Source organism: Cnephaeus nilssonii (assembly GCF_951640355.1).
Source record: "Cnephaeus nilssonii genome assembly, chromosome: 22".
Lineage (NCBI taxonomy): Eukaryota > Metazoa > Chordata > Mammalia > Chiroptera > Vespertilionidae > Cnephaeus > Cnephaeus nilssonii.
This window is the reverse complement of record NC_137093.1, coordinates 10,909,869-10,927,196: the sequence shown is the minus strand read 5'-3', so window position 1 is coordinate 10,927,196 and position 17,328 is coordinate 10,909,869. Positions and strand designations below refer to the sequence as shown.

The window sequence follows — 17,328 nt, the reverse complement described above, 5'->3', positions numbered from 1 at the left end:
GCTCAAAAGCATGTTGTTGAGATATTAAGCTTTAATACTTAAATGCCAGAATGAGAATGCTACATTTCCCTGACATTTCTCATTAGTCACTGGTAGGAAGCCTCCACAAAATTCACTAGCATTTAAGACAGGGCACGCAACTACAATTTTTAACCAGATTTCCAACTGTTGAGGTCACAAAGAACTTTTACTGGGAACTGATTCACTCTGAAGTAACAAGACTAATTTCCCAGGTGGCTTATGGAATCAACCTGTTCACTTTACAGAGACTAATAATGTTCAGATGGAAGAGACCACATTCTAAGTAGAGAGCAAAAGCTTCCATGTACCTTTGCAGCACATAGCTCGCATGACCTTCCCCAGAATGAAAGGTTGTTATTACAACTAGTAAGATTACTTCAAGTACTAAAATTTAAACTTATACCTAAAGAAAAAAAGACAATATAGAAATATAAACAGTTCACCAAGAAATACATGAAAAATGATCATCACACTACTAACTATTTTATCTACTAGTTTAACAAGAATCAAAAGAAGATAACGCATGCTGTTACCAAGAGTATATCAAACATGGTCACTCTCATTCCATAATGGAGAGAGAGAGTAAAACTAAACAACCTTTCTAAAGGGCAATATAGCCCTAAAAAATGTGCATATCCACTGGTAAGAATTTATTCTAAGAAAATAATTAGAGATGCAAATAAGACTTAAGTATCAAAACAGCGTTTAATATCAGGAAGAACTGGAAGCAACCACATCTAAAATTAAGCAACTGGTTAAATAAATTATAGTACATCCATACCATGGCAGGCTATATACACTGTCACATAATATTAAAGAGTATTCTCTTAGGTCAGTGGTCGGCAAACTCATTAGTCAACAGAGCCAAATATCAACAGTACGATGATTGAACTTTCTTTTGAGAGCCAAATTTTTTAAACTTAAACTTCTTCTAACGCCACTTCTTCAAAATAGACTCGCCCAGGCCATGGTATTTTGTGGAAGAGCCACACTCAAGGGGCCAAAGAGCAGCATGTGGCTCACGAGCCACAGTTTGCCGACCACTGTCTTAGGTAAATCAGCCTGCCTGTGTCTGAATACTACCTCTGCTACTTACTAGCTGTGTGACCTGTGGCAAATTAACCTCTCGGTGCCTCAGTGTCTACATCTATGAAAATAGGGATAACAGTAATTACCTCATAGCGTTGTGAGGATAAAATTAGTTAAATCATGTCAAACACTTACAATAATACACAATAAGTGTTAGCTTTCTTTTTTTAAATTTATATTCTTTATTGTTGAAAGTATTCCATATGTCTTTTTCCCCCCCATTGACCTCTCCCCGGCTGCTCCTGCACCCCAGCACATGCCCTCGCCCCGCTACTATCTGTGTCCATTGGTTATGCTTATATGCATGCACAAGTCCTTGGGTTGCTCACTTACCCCCCCTCCCCACAAAGTGTTCTTTTATTTTTTTAATTTTAAATCTTTATTGTTCAGATTATTACAGTTGTTCCTCTTCCCCCCCCCCATAGCTCCCCTTCACCAGGTTCCCCCCCACCACCCCATGCCTTTACCCCCGCCACTGTCCTCGTCCATAGGTGTAAGATTTTGTCCAATCTCTTCCCACACCCCTACACCCTCTTCCCCCTGAGAATTGTCAGTCTTTCTATGCCCCTGATTCTATTATATTCACCAGTTTATTCTGTTCATCAGATTTTTTATTCACTCAATTTTTAGATTTACTTGTTGATAGGTATGTATTTGTTGTCATTTTGTTGTTCATAATTTTTATCTTTACCTTTTTCTTCTTCTTCCTCTTCTTAAAGAATACCCTTTAGCATTTCATATAATACTGGTTTGGTGGTTATGAACTCCTTTAGCTTTTTCTTACCTGTGAAGCTCTCGGTCTGACCTTCAATTCTGAATGATAGCTTTGCTGGGTAGAGTAATCTTGGTTGTAGGTTCTTGCTATTCATCACTCTGAATATTTCTGGCCACTCCCGTCTGGCCTGCATAGTTTCTGTTGAGAAATCAGCTGACAGTCGTATAGGTACTCCCTTGTAGGTAACTAACTGTTTTTCTCTTGTTGCTTTTAATATTCTCTCTTTGTCTTTTACCCTTGACATTTTAATTATGATGTGTATTGGTGAGGTCCTCTTTGGATTCCTCTTGTTTGGGGTTCTCTGCACTTCCTGGAATTGTAAGTCTATTTCTGTCACCAGGTAGGGGAAGTTTTCTGTCATTATTTCTTCAAATAGGTGTTCAATATCTTGCTCTCTCTCTTCTTCTGGCACCCCCATAATTCGGATGTTGGTACGCTTTAAGTTGTCCCAGAGGCTCCTTACACTATCTTCATATTTTTGGATTCTTTTTTCTTTTTGCTTTTCTGGTTGGGTATTTTTTGCTTCTTCGTATTTCAAATCTTTGACTTGATACTTGGGATCCTCTAGTCTGCTGTTGGATCTCTGTATATTATTCTTTATTTCAGTCAGTGTATATTTAATTTCTGATTGGTCCTTTTTCATATCCTTGAGGGTCTCACTAAATTTCTCGGACGTTTCTGTAAGATTCTTGAATAATCTTATAACCATGGTTTTGAACTCTATATCCAGTAGTTTGCTTTCATCCATTTCTTTCATTTGTGACTTGTTTCTATGTACTGGGTAGCTGCTAAGTCTTCTTGAGTTGATAGAGTGGCCTTGTGTGATTGGTGTCCTATAGGGCCCAGTGGCTCAGCCTCCCTAGTCACCTGAGGTGAACGCTCTTGGTGCACCCCTTTGTGGGCTGTTTGCACAGTCTTGTTGTAATTAACCCTTGATTGCTGTTGGTATCAGTGGGAGGAATTGACCTCCAAGCCAATTGGCTGTGATGACCAGCTGTGTCTACACTGGAAGATCTGTTGTGCAGTAGACACCCTTATGGGGCAGGACTTGTTTCAGTAGGGCTTTGGTGCTCAATGAGTCTGCCCCCTGAGTGTGTCTCTTATGGATGTGAAGAGTTGTAATCCGGTATAGTATCACTCTGACCAATGGGTATGCTGGCTCTTGGATCTCCAAGGAGGTGCAAGGTCAGCCACTGTCTGGGGCCGCCCAGCCAGAGCTACAGAGACATCTGCAGATTCCTCCTCTTTGTATGGGGTTTTGAAGTGCCCAGATGAGGCCCAGCTGTGAAGCAAGGCTGGCAGGGCCTCGGGCTTTCTTTTGGAAGCTCTGGGGCTCTCAGACCCAGCTGCAGTTTGACAGGTTTTAGGCAAAGAAGCAGCTATTCATATGCAAAAACCGATGTGCACAGCTTGGGTGGGTTGTAAATTGGGTGGAGCGGGATCTCTGGGAATACCAGGGCGGAGCAAACAGCAATGGCTGCCAGTCAGCCCTGAACTGGAGAAGTCCCTGGTTCTCCGCGTCCCAAACTCCTGTGCAGGAACAATGATAGTTGCAAGCCCCTCTAAAAGAAAGCTGCCCTCGCATTCCTGTCCCGATGCCAGACAGCCCAGTTTCTCCCCGTATGTGCCTGGGTCCCCCAGAGTCTTGCCAGGAACTGGAGTTCAGAGCAAGTGGGAGCTTGTATCTCCCTTACGATTAAAAGAGCAGCACATCCAGGTGCCAGCACTTTCCACGCCTCCGCACCTCCTACCAGTCTCAATGTGCCTTCTTCACCTCTCTAGTTGTGGAACTTCCACTCAGCCAGCCTTCCTGCGGTTCTGGGTGATAGTTGTTCTGCCGTTTAGTTGTGGTATTGATGTGGTTGTGAGAGGCAGCAAGTACAGGCGCTTACCTATGCTGCCATCTTGCTTCTCTCAAGTGTTAGCTTTTTAATAGCAACTAAAATTGTGTTAGAGAAATATATTTGAAAAGGAAGGATGATAACTTAAGTCAAACAAGTAAATTACAAGCTAGTATTGAAGTTTCCTTTTTAAAAAAAAGTGATACCACACTTAAAGAATTGTACATCAAAAACAGTGAAATTTATTTTTAAAAAAGCAATAGTAGGCAAAGGCCAAACTGTTAAGCAAAATGAAACAAAGAAAACGGGGGGTGGAACTAGCTGTGTTAAATCCCAGTGCTCCATCATTTTTAGCTGTGTGACTGCCGGCAGGCAAGTCACTTAGTCTCTCTAGGCCTCAGTCTCTTCCTAACAAAAGGGTGAATAACGTACCTCTGAGCCCTAGCCAGGGTGGTTCATTTGGTTGGGTGCTGTCTCATGCACCACCAAAATTACTAGTTCGATTCCAGGTCAGGGTACACGCCCGGATTTGGGGTTAGATCCCCAGTAGGGGGTGTGCAGGAGGCAGCCTATCATTGTTCTGCTCCCAATATTGATGTTTCTCTTTCTCCCTCTCTACTTCTCTCTCTCTAAAAATCAATAAAAATATTTAACAACAAAACAAAAAAGTACCTATGAACCTAGTTCATGGCACTGTTGTGAGCACACAGTAGATTCAATTCCTGTTATCATTATACTATGCACAAACATGCACAGAAAAATAACAGAAAGCATAATCACTAATTTAATTTTTGCTAATAATTTTTTCTAAGTGAAAATGTATAACTTAATAATTTAAAAACACTTAAATATAAGCATTAGGCTCATCCTAATGTTCAGAAATTCCATTTTGTTGTTTCTATACAGTATATGCATGGGTACTAACCTGACACTCTAATGCTAAGCTATCTAGTCTCTATCCATTAAATGTCAAAGAAAAACAAAGGTACTGTAACAAACAAACTGGAAGTGCTGTCAGATAACCTACTCCATAGCTTACATTAGAGCCAAGATAGCCAATTACCCTTCCTTCTTAACTCAATGCACAGAAAAATCCCATCATTTATCATTAATAGAATCATCATACAAAATATGTTCTGCCCAATAGCCATTTGTCAAAAATATGAATAGCATGTGGCACATGTTCTTGCTCAGTTCTCCACCCCCCACTTCTAGTCTCTTGGTCTATATCTGAGGTTTAATAAAACTCAGCAGTCTGTCTCGGCCAAAATACTAGTATGCTTAAATTTAGTTACAAATAGCTTAGATAGTTGTAGATTAGGTAAGAAAGAAGTACATATGTGTCAAACATGGTAACAAAGGATTATTTCAATGTGTCTGTTAGGAGAAAAAACTATAATATTGAATGTAAAAAAACCTTTGATATGTCCTTAAATTTATTAAGATCTCCCAATTACATGAGGGTAAACAAAAAGGGAAGTAAGGATAAGGAAAAAATTTAGCAAGAAGAAAGCTTTCAAAGTGCAAAAATAGGATAGCTGCTCTTCTGTAATTGGTTATTCCAAGTCATAATAAATGCACGGGGTTACGGGGTAGAGGATTCATGGAAACATTCAGGCCTCTGGAATTTGTTTATAGGTTCTCTTTAGATGTTAGACTATTAGATGGTATTCTGCAATGTCCTCTTTTCCTTCAACAACATGTTTCTGAGTGCTGCAGGAAGCTTTAATTGCCCCGCCCCCCTCCAGCTCTCTCTCTCTCACACACACACACACACATTTCTCCATTCAACATATGAAGCAAGGGGTCAGGGGGTTAAGTGGTTTGCTTAAAGTCATATGGAAAGTTGACAGAGAGGTACTAGAAAGAGAATCTAGGATGTTTCACTATGCCAGGCAAGCTCCAAATTGCATGCCCAAAATAGCAGATTAAGACAAAGCAGTATATTGAAACCTCAAGGCAAGATTTCTCTTTAGTTAGAAATAAAATAAGCTGGTTAATCACAGCACAGAGAAAACAGAAGATGGCAGCATAATGAAAAGAAACCGTTCTTAAGAAGGATTTAAATTGAAGGCAAAATTCTATAATGTAGAGCTCTCCATTAACACTGAACAGAGGCTGATTTTAAATGCGGATGGTGACTGGGAGGGGGGGGCCTTTTAGTAACCAGAAAGATGCTGGCAATTAGCAGAAAATTAATAACACCCTTTCTGAAATTCTGCATAGAAGGCTGGGTAAGTTTCCAGGAAACCATTTAACAAATAACTGTGGAAGCTTGGCCAAAGGATGCTTCATTAGTATACCAAATAAGCACTAGGTATTTGTACATTTTCTAATAACAAGATTAACCCTTTGCACTCGCTTGCTTTTTTCTCGATTCCTTTATTCTAATGCTAACCATGTCGAGTCACACTCGACATCCGAGTGCAAAAGGTTAACAGGGATCTATTTTGTGCCATGCTATTTCAGCTAACTGCTATTAGTCTGGGGTATCTATCTGCAATCTGAACTCCCCACAGGTAATCAACTGAATTTTTCATGCCAGACCTCACTCCTTTCTTCCTCCCTTGGAAAGAACCACTATCCTGAATTATATAATCACTTGCTTTTCTTTCTTCTTTTATCATACTTTAGAACCCCTAAACAATACAGTTTATTTTTTTAAAATGTTTTTATTGACTTTAGAGAAGGGGAAGGGAGAGAGAAACATTGAGAGAAATATGGACATCAATTGGCTGCCTTCTGCATGCCCCTGACCAGCGACCTTTTGGTGCATTGGACAACACTCAACCAACTGAGCTACACCAGCCAGGGCTGTTCCTGAGTATTGCATGCAGCTTTAAATCATTCCTTTTCTAAGTGTGTTTTTCTACTATAAATGGACTTCTAGAATGTTCCCAATTTTCTGCTATTATAAATAATGCTATTGTAAACATTCTTGTGCCTACTCTTTGATACACAGATGTATAAGAGTTTCTCTAGTCTAGGGTATAGACCTAGAAGTGGAACTGCTGGAGCATACTATCTGTTCATGTTTAACTATATTCTACAATTCCAAATTGTTTTCCAAAGTGGTTGTACCTATTTACATTCTCTCCAAGCAGTCGTATTTTGTAAGTAAATAGTAAGTATTTAATAGCTTCTTTATCAAACACTGCTTAAAGGTAGGCTGATTAATTTCTTGGTTTTATTGTTAACCATTTCCTGGACATCTTTAGAGAGGAAAACACATAGGATATCTACTTACCAAGCAAAGGTACTTTATTTTGCAGCAACTCACAGTAGCTTGTGGTGAGGATTCCAATGGGATTACTCGGGACAAACCGTCCTTCTTTTACTAACCGCTCACATGTCCGCATTAAAGTCCCTGAGAACTGAGACGGATCAACTCCATAGTCTCTCCATCCTCCTACACCATCTGCAACCCCTAAAAAAAAAAAAAATTACATTTAAAGGATGTTCTTACCAACTTTTCAGGAATTCCTACCCATCTCCTCCTGACAGTTCATTTTACTACATACCAGTAAACATATTTACCCTGAAATTCAGAATAAAAAGTGCTCAAGTTTGATATATTATACACTAATATTCCTAAGTCATATTCTCTAACTTAGAATTTGATCTTTCATATATTGATGAATAAACATGCAAGTTACCACAGAGTGGCATTGCCTACTAGCCAAGAATACAATTTCAGCAGGATTATTATTGTACTAGAGGCCCGGTGCACGAAATTCGTGCACTCGGGGCGGGGGGGGGGGGGGCCCTTGTCCCTCAGCCTTACCTATGCTCTCTTGCAGTCAGGGAGCCCTCGGGGAATGTCCTACTGACAGCTTAGGTCCGCTCCTCCTGGGGAGCGGGCCTAAGCCGGCAGTCGGACATCCTTAGTGCTGAGGCAGGAGAGGCTCCCGCCACCGCCGCTGTGCTTGCCAGCCATGAGCCCGACTTCTGGCTGAGCTACGCTCCCCCTGTGGGAGTGCACTGACCACCAGGGGGCAGCTCCTGTGTTGAGAATATGCCCCCTGGTGGTCAGTGCGTGTCATAGTGACCAGTCATTCCGCTGTTTGGTCAATTTGCATATTAGCCTTTTATTATATAGAAGAAATTTGTGCTATTAATTTTTGTTGTATTTTATAAGAATGTAAAATGATTTAAAAAAAAAAAGTACTGATGCTAGTGACAATGCAACTGATCCACAGCTGGCAATCATTAAGAATATCAAAAGCCTCAATCTTTTAACTTCAAATATTAGTCACTAACTGTAAAATACAGAACAAATTTAAGAATATACCCCATTCCCTTTCCTCCTCCCTAAGAGAAAACCACTATCCTGTCCAGGGCTGAGCTTTCCAATAAAACAGCCACTACCACATGTTGCCAGTGAGCCTTGAAATGGGGCTGATCCAAACTGAGATGTACTCTAAGTATAAAATGCACACTGGATTTTGAAAACTTGATATGAAAAAAGAGGGTCAGCTATCTCATTAACTTTTATATTGATTACATGTTGAAATAATATTTGGGATATAATGTGTTAAAGAGAATACATTATTAACATCAATAGCATCTGTTTTTTATTTTTAATTAATGTATAATAATAAAGTCTCAATAGTAATAAGGATAATAATAAAAAAGATCCTTCTGCCTGATGTGGAGAACAACAGTGGAAAGAAGGGATGAGTCAGGAGTCTTAGCAACTCCATTGTGAAATGGTGGCAGTGCAGTTAGAGTGCAGGGATTTGGGATCTGGTGAAACAAAAGGACTTACAGGTGAACTGGGTGGGGTGGGAGGTGGGGGCAGTGGTGGTAGGGGAAAGAGAAGCATGGAGGATGACAGGTCTACCCTACCATAAAGAAGTACCACTTTTTTTCAAGCAGTTGGGAGGATACCTAAAAATTCTTAAGATCATTTTTTTCTTTTTTATTTAAAGTTTTTATTGTTGACACTATTGCTTATGTTCCCCATTTCCTTCCCCAAGAGAATTTAAGATAGTTTATTGAAAAGATACTTCTTTTGAGGAATTCTTATATCAGTAGGGATAAGATTTCACCATGGGTTTAAATGCAACAATTTGTGTTAAAGCACAGAATGCAATTTTAATTCTTGCAACTCCATCTGATGAATCATTCATTCTTTCAAACTACTGCCTGCTCAAGGAAAGAATTTCTTCTTAACCAGTTTCTGATCTAAGAGCCACAATTAACTATATATACAAACTGGTTTCATCTACAAGTGCCCTTCACAAGAAAACCAGTAAAATCTGAGATAATGTTGAGAGTTGATCCCGGCACTCATTAAATAATCTGTGAGCAGGTTACAGAGTCTGACCTGACACAGTCCTTCAACATTAATCAGATTTCTCCCAGAATAGAGTGCAACCTTTTCAGGCACCTGTTTGCTTTTATATGGGAAAAAGAACTCAGGCAAAATTCCATTGGCTAAATCTCTTTAAGGGAAAAGGAGATTAAAAAACCATATAAACTTTTCAATACAGCTGGGGGGGGGAGGGGGAGGGAAGCCTTAGCATGCATATATAATTTACTTACAAAGAACAAGTTATATAATATGAAAAACCATAGTTGGGATTAGAATCAGGCTAAAACCAGAATAATCTTTCACATGTACATCTGAAACCTAGTTTAATTCATACTAGGCAATTATTTCTACAAATAAATGAATATTCCCTCTTCTACATTAGCAAAAGCTTCAATCCACAAAAAGAGAGGACACCTTTTAAACAGTGGAATTAATCCAGATATAAAGGGAAATTTCATTTAGAGGTAAAGAAAACAAATATTAAAAGAGAAGATTGCTGCCTTGGCCAGTTTGCTCAGTGGTTAAGAGTGTTAGCCCATGGACAGAAGAGTCTCAGGTTTGATTCTCTAGTCAAGGGCAAGTAACCTTGGTTGTGCTTCGATTCCCAACCCTGGTCAGGGTGAGTGCAGAAGGCAACCAATCAATGTGTCTCCTGTTGATGTTTCTTTCTTTCTCTTTCTCTCTCTCCCTCCCTCTCTCTCTCCCTCTCCCTCTCTCTCTCTCTTTCTCCTCCCTCCCTTCCACTCTCTCAGGGGGAAAAAAATCCATGGAAAAAATATCCTCGGGTGAGGATTAAAAAAAAAGAGAGAGATTTCCAGACAGGGAAGGGTAATAATAAAAGAAAAAGAATGGCAGACAATTAGGTATAGCTGGTGCCTGAGTGAGTGGGGAGAAGTTGAAATATGGAGAGCAGTAGCTGAAATTGTGGATGGCCCAAAATTGCAGACGAAGAACATTAAGCTTTATGCTATTGACCTGTGCTGTCCAATACGGAAGCCACTAGCCACACGTGGCTACTGAGTTTGAAATGTGGTTAGTTTGGATTGAGATGGGCTATTAAATGTCAAATACACTCTGGATTCCAAAAACATAATACCAAAATAAATAAACAAACAAATTAATAAAATGTCTTAGTAATAATTTTTTACTGAACATGATGAAATATTTTACATATATTGGGTTAAATAAATTGAAATGAACTATATTTAATTTTACTTTTTAAAAATGTGGCTACTAGAACATTTAAGATCATATATGTAGTTATAGTATATTTCTACTGGACAGCACTGCTATAAATAATAAGTCGACAAGGTTTAGGGATACAAGTGATATAATCCAATCTATATTTTAAGAAAATAATCCTGATAGCAGTGGAGAAAATGGGCTGGGAGAGGTCAGAGGTCAAGAGTCAGCTGCAAAATTTTAGGTTCGCGGTACTGAGAAAAGTAGAATAGACAATCACTGGAAATACAAAGGAATAAATACAAAAGATACCTATGCTCTATTATCAATAGGTTTTTTTTTATCAGTAGGTTTCTGAATTTCAGGAATGAGTACTGAATAGATGATTTGCCAGTTGGGAAGGGGGTGGGAATGACTTCAGATTTTGAATTCTGTCTCTGGTGTGCTTAGTCTCAGGTGTCAGTGGAGCATTTTTTTGAGAAAATGTTCTGTATGAAATCAGGAACTATGTGCCTGCTGTTGGGAAGGCCATCTGAGCCCATGCTTTGGCAAAGATCCGGAACTGACACCAGAGGGGCAGATGAGATGTTCTGGGAGGGTAGAGAGAGTAATATATTCAAGGAGTTAATTCAAGGAGATCTTATCTTAGGAATGAGAATTCCTGGCCCAATAGCTCATTTGTGAACTGCATTCTTACTCTAGACATCAAATTATAATCACATATATGACAACTGATTAAGGCCAAGTAATCCAGTTTGTCAGAATATAATTTGTTTAGAGGTGAAAAGGTGGGCTGAGTTAATTAGAAAGGCCTTGAATGCCAAGATATAGAGTTTGCACTGAACATAGAAGCTATTTCCTTTAATTCACTGTAATCATCTTATGTCTCCATTAATAACATTCTGTGAGCACACAGTCTAGCTTAAGTGTTTCTTTTGACCCAAAATCCAATTAAAACCATTATTAGATTAAGATAATGGTTACATATCTGAAATGGCTGAGCAAAAGGCTGAGAGAAGACTAAAGGGCACAGAAGATTCCTTTAGTTGTACCATTTATGCAGTCTTATGAAGTGGGAAATAATCAACTAGAAAATATTTATGATTTTTATATAATATTTTATGTTTTCCATGGACTGTTTTTCTAAAGTGAAGAATTAAGAGAGGAGAACAAATAATTCTGGTATATCTCACTTAAATGGATACATCACTTCAATGTATCTGTTTGTAAGGACATTTTTAAAAATTATTTTAAAATTATAGTTACAGCCCGACCATTGTGGCTCAGTGGTTGAGTATCAACCTATGAATCGGGAGGTCACAGTTCAATTCCCAGTCTGGGCACATGTCTGGGTTGCGGGCTCAATCCCTAGTGGGCGGTGTGCAGGAGGCAGCCAAACAATAATTCTATCTCATCGTCGATGTTTCTCTCTCACTCTCCTTTCCTCTCTGAAATCAATAAAGATATATGTATATTTAAAAAATTATAGTCACATGCCGAAACCGGTTTGGCTCAGTGGATAGAGCGTCGGCCTGCGGACTCAAGGGTCCCAGGTTCTGCCGAAACCGGTTTGGCTCAGTGGATAGAGCGTCGGCCTGCGGACTCAAGGGTCCCGGGTTCAATTCCAGTCGGGGGCGTATATCTCACTTAAATGGATACATCACTTCAATGTATCTGTTTGTAAGGACATTTTAAAAAATTATTTTAAAATTATAGTTACAGCCCGACCATTGTGGCTCAGTGGTTGAGCATCAACCTATGAACCAGGAGGTCATGGTTCAATTTCCAGTCAGGGCACATGCCCGGGTTGTAGGCTCAATTCCCAGTTGGGGGCATGCAAGAGGCAGCCAATCAATGATTCTCTCTCAACATTGATGTTTCTCTCTCTCTCTCTCTCTCTCTCTCTCTCTCTCTCTCTCTTTCTCTCTTTCTCTCCCTTCCTCTCTGAAATCAATCCTATATAATAAAAGGCTAATATGCAAATTGTCTCCTTTGACCAGGAGTTCGACCAGGGGGTGGGGCTGGCTGGCCAACCACCCATGACCCCTCCCCCCAGCCGGCCCCGCCCCCGATCGGCCCCCCCTCACCCTGATCAGGGGCTGGGGCGGTTCCTGCGTCCCCTCGCCCCAATCAAGGTGGGTCAGGTCGTGCATGAATTTGTGCACCAGGCCTCTAGTAAAAATATATTTTTAAAAATTCTAGTTACCAGGGGTGGGCTGGAGGGGATCAATGGGGGAAGAAAGCGGATATATGTAATACTTTCAAAAATAAAGATTTAATAAAAATAAATAAAATAATGCATGAAAATACTAATCGTATCTTTCCAATTGAAATCCTATCTTTCCAATTGCATATGGTGACCTGTGTAATTACAAAAGGCTCTCCTTAAAAGACTGAATGAAGCCAACATCAGCCTGAGTCTCTCCAGGACTCTATCAGCCATCACCATGAGGTTGCCATTCTTCTTAAAACCTTCCCAACTACACTGATCTTCAGATTGGCATGAAATTAGTTACAAAGCCAACATTTTCCAGAAAAAAGTGATGCCCAAAGAATAAATACTCAATTTCAACTTTAATATAAGCATCAGTGAAGAATTTGGCTCTGGCATAATTTCAAATATTAATTGGTATTCTAAGGTAACAGCTTTATTCCTTGCATCTTTGATTGTCTTGAGGCATTTTACAGGATCCTCATCCCCTAATGAAGCAAGATGGTTCTACAGGATTGTTTTTCCATCAGTGAAACATCTATCTACTAGAACGGGTACTTGATAGTGAATTGAAACTCCAAAGGAGAAACTGAGTAAGAATTTGGTTGGGTCACAAGAGTTAAATTATAAAAGTAGCATGAGACCCTCTGTACTCAGGGGAATAAGGATCTGGTTTTACACTTTCTGCAGCAACTGTTCATCTAATGAGGAAGCTGGTTAGACAGTATTTATGGCAGTGCTACAGCCAGCTTCTTTCAGATGCTGAGGTTCTTCTTCAATCTACAATCTAGGGTTCTCCAAGTCAACCTTATTTGTCTAGAGGCATCACAAACTTGAAGCCTCTAGAGAAAAATGAGATCAGAGTACAAATTCAATTTCTATCCAATGGAACAGATCACATTTGTATCAACATTTCTGAAGCCTCAACTATTTGGGCATTAAGAACACTCCCCTGTGACTCAGAACTGTGAAATGTATCTGCAAATAATTATCCCAAAGGGAACAAAAAAGCAGGATTACTGAAAAAATATATGTAACAGTTGAGTTATTCACAAAAGTACAATTTACTTTAACTAACAGTCCTTTCAGTTCTCTAGAGGTGAAATTATATAAATTTCTAGAGGCCCGATGCACAAAATTCATCCAAGAGTAGGCCTTCTTTCTCCCAGCTGCTGGCACCAGCTTCCCTCTGGCCACTGGCAGGCACCCGGGATCGGGGCTTCCCTCGCAGCACGTCTGGAAGGACGTCTGGTCTAATTAGCATATTACACTTTTATAATTATAGATGATGTTCTTCCTGCTGTAACAAGCAAGTGATACATTCCCTTCACAAGAAGTTTCCCCAAAGCATTAATAACAATACTCTGCATTAATAACAACGAAATCTGCATTTCTCATTCTCCAGAAACCAACCCTACCTCAAGAACTCAAGACCTCTAAGCAGAACAGTTAACTTAAAAGCTAAAGCAATGAAGCTGAAAGGATGGAAAGGAAGGTTCAACCCTGTGATAAATGGAACTTATAAGCAAAACTGAAATTCTGCTGAAAAAAGGAACTATCTAGGAGAGTTAACAAAACTCAAATATTGGCTCAAAGCAGGAATAAACAGTTCATTTTATGTTTTAGAATTCCAAACAAAATAGTCCTTTCTAGCTTAGTAAACATGAAATTGCTTAATTAATCAAGTTAAAATGAATATGAATACACATAGTCATACCTACTGTCCAGAATACTTCATTAACTAGAGATAGTAATTTCCAGACTATTCTGGGCTGTTGCTTTGTCTTAAAAAGCAGTGAAAGGGTCGGCCTGTGGACTGAAAGGTCCCAGGTTCAATTCCGGTCAAGGGCATGTACCTTGGATGCGGGCACATCCCCAGTAGGAGGTGTGCAGGAGGCAGCTGATGGATGTTTCTCTCTCATCGATGTTTCTAGCTCTCTATCCCTCTCCCTTCCTCTCTGTAAAAATCAATAAAATATATTAAAAAAAAAAAAAAAAAAAGCAGTGAAAATGCTATAAAGAGGGTTAAGAAATGATACTGTGAAGGCAAAGAAACTCAAAGTCAACCTTTTAAAAATAAGTGTTCTTCCTCTAACTTTAGCTCTTCTGTTTAAATATCAAATACTTAATGTGAAATAATGTGTTTTGGCTCAACTGTGGCTTGGGGACCTTGGGTAGCTCACAGACTGGGGTATGAATCACTGCCTCCCTACCACACAAACTGCAGAGTTGAAGGTGAAGTCACAGAATAGGTCACTTCACTCCTTTGAGCTGCAACAGTATCTTCCTGAAATGCTAAATGCTGATAGCAATGTTTTTAGGTCAGGAGGAAGCAACAGACAAATCATCTGGGAGCCACACTTATGGTAAGTTATGAACAGTAGAGGAAGGGCCCTTAGTGTGATACAAAATTAAGGGCTTCTATTAATGCTGAGGCTGGTTAGTTTTTCTAGATATTAGGAAATGTTATATAACACTAATAACATTTAAATAAGAGAGTAACAGCAATTAAGTCCAGCTATCTGATGGGTGCCTATTTGTATTGGCCCTTTAGGCTAAGAGAAAATTTTTCCTGATTATGAGATTATAGATCTATAAGATCAGATCTAGAATTATGGTCTTAAAGGTTAACCTAATATTAAAAAAAAAAAAAGAGTCACATGTAGCCCAGATCAAAAATGCCTTTTTTGTTTTGTTTTTTATTTTATTTTTAATCCTTACTCGAGGATATTTTTCCATTGATTTTTAGAGTGGAAGAGAGGGAAAGACAGAAACATCGATGTGAGAGAAACACACTGATTGGTTGCCTCCTGCATGAGCCCTGACCAGGGCCACGGCTGGCCGGGGAGGAGCCTGCAACCAAGGTACGTGCCCTTGACCTGAATCAAATTCCGGACCCTTTGGTCTGCAGGCCTACACTCTATCCACTGAGCCAAACTGGCTAGGGCAAAAATGCCTTTAAAAATTTGTTTTCATTGAATTTTTTTTTTAGAGAGAGAGGGAGAGGGAGAGAGAGAAACAGTGATGTGAGAGCAAAACATCGATTGGCTGCCTCCTGCATACCCCCTACTGGAGCCGCCAACCTGGGCATGTGCCCTGACCAGGAATCGAACCTGTGACCTTTTGGTGCACGGGACAACACCTACCCAACTGAGCTACACTGGCCCTTTTTATTTTTTTAAATATATTTTTATTTATTTCAGAGAAGAAGGGAGAAGGGGAGAGAGAGAGAGAGAAACATCAATGATGAGAGAGAGTCATTGATTGGCTACCTCCTACACAACTCCAACTGGGGATCGAGCCCGCAACCCGGGTAGGTGCCCTGACTGGGAATCAAACTGTGACCTCCTGATTCATAGATCAATACTCAACCAATGAGCTACGCGGGCTGGGCTTTTTTAAAAAATGAGAACATAATTCCTTTGAATAAGCCAGCGAAGTGTACACTTACTTTCTAAGCACTACTTATGTTCCCCTACATATTGTTTAATTAAGTAATGGTCTTTGAGTGGTAGAACAAGTAAATTTTTAAAATCCTTACCCATGGATTTTTTTTTATTGATTTTGGAGAGAGAGAAAGGGAAAGGGAGAGAGAAATATTAACTGGTTGCCTCCCGTATGCACCCCAATCAAACCCACAACCTGGGCATGTGCCCTGACCAGGAACTGAACCCATGGCCTTTCAATGTACAGATGATGCCCCAACTACTGAGCCACACCAGCCAGGGAAGGACAAGTAATTTTTTCCCCTTCTTTTTATTTTCCACACTTTCCCATTTTTTTGGTAATGAATACATGTTACCTTCATGGAAGGGATGACAAAAACTATAAATCCAGTTGGAGCTACATTATACACTTAAATTCAATATTAAAAGTTATCCAACATATTTTATTGAACATTTTCTATGTGCAAGACGTGGCAAAAGGCGGCTAAGAAATTTACATATAATAAAAGATTTCCTGCCCACAGGAACTTAAAAGCAAGTGCTGGTGATTGTGGTAGGGAAAGAGGGTTTGGAGAGGTTTAAGGTAAATGGCTGTAATAAACCAAAGTACATATACATCAATAAAAACAAAAGCAAGGAAGATCAGATTACAACTAGCTGAAAGAATCAGAAAAATATTAAAGTTATAAAAACTTGAGTTATGCGGGAGGAGGTTGAAGTGACAGGCATTTCCGGCAGTTACCTATGATTGTGACTAATATGGATATAGTACAAATCAAGTAATAAAGGTGAGGATAGAGCTTTAAGAGCAAAGAAACCTGCCCTTCAGGTAAATGCTTATTACACCACTAGGGGCCCAATGCAAGAAATCGTGCGGGGGTGGGGGTAGGGGGTGGAGGGGGGTGTCCCTCAGCCTGGTCTGCGCCCTCACAATCTGGGACCCCTTGCTCCTAACTGCCTGCGTGCTCGCTCCTTACCGCTTGGCTCACCGCTCCTTAGCGCTGCTACGGAGGCAGGAGAGGCTTCTGGCTGAGCAGCGCTCCTGCTGTGGGAGTGTACTGACAACCATGGGGCAGCTCCTACATTGAGCATCTGCCCCCTGGTGGTCAGTGCATGTCATAGCGACTGGTTGACCTGTCGTTCCAGTTGTTTGGTTGAAATAGTCGCTTAGGCTTTTATATATACAGATGGCCAGGAACTTCTCACTAGCAATCAGCTCAAACAATGCACTGCAGGAGTTAAGGCTTTTAGGAGGTCCCCAGAAGGAAAGGACTGGCCTAAGGCCACCAAAGTCCTTGTGGCACACAGACTAGCTCAACAAGACTCAATGAGGCCATCACTGCTTTAATTGTGGGGCTTTGCTCAATTATTAGCCTAAGAATAGCTAATAACTAAGTAGTATTCAAACTCAGCAAAAATCATCTCAGTAAAACAAAGTTTAAAAT

At 40.0% G+C, this 17,328-nt stretch overlaps 1 protein-coding gene across 1 annotated transcript in view; it reads right to left on the bottom strand.

Moving 5' to 3' along the window:
* The window catches only part of PPTC7 (protein phosphatase targeting COQ7), a 47,726-nt gene that overhangs the window by 15,993 nt on the left and 14,405 nt on the right, over window positions 1-17,328 (bottom strand). Inside the window, exon 2 of the mRNA XM_079763181.1 lies at window positions 6,974-7,153. Within this exon, the coding sequence (XP_079619307.1) occupies window positions 6,974-7,153 (180 nt within the window). The remainder of the gene's footprint in view (window positions 1-6,973; window positions 7,154-17,328) is intronic.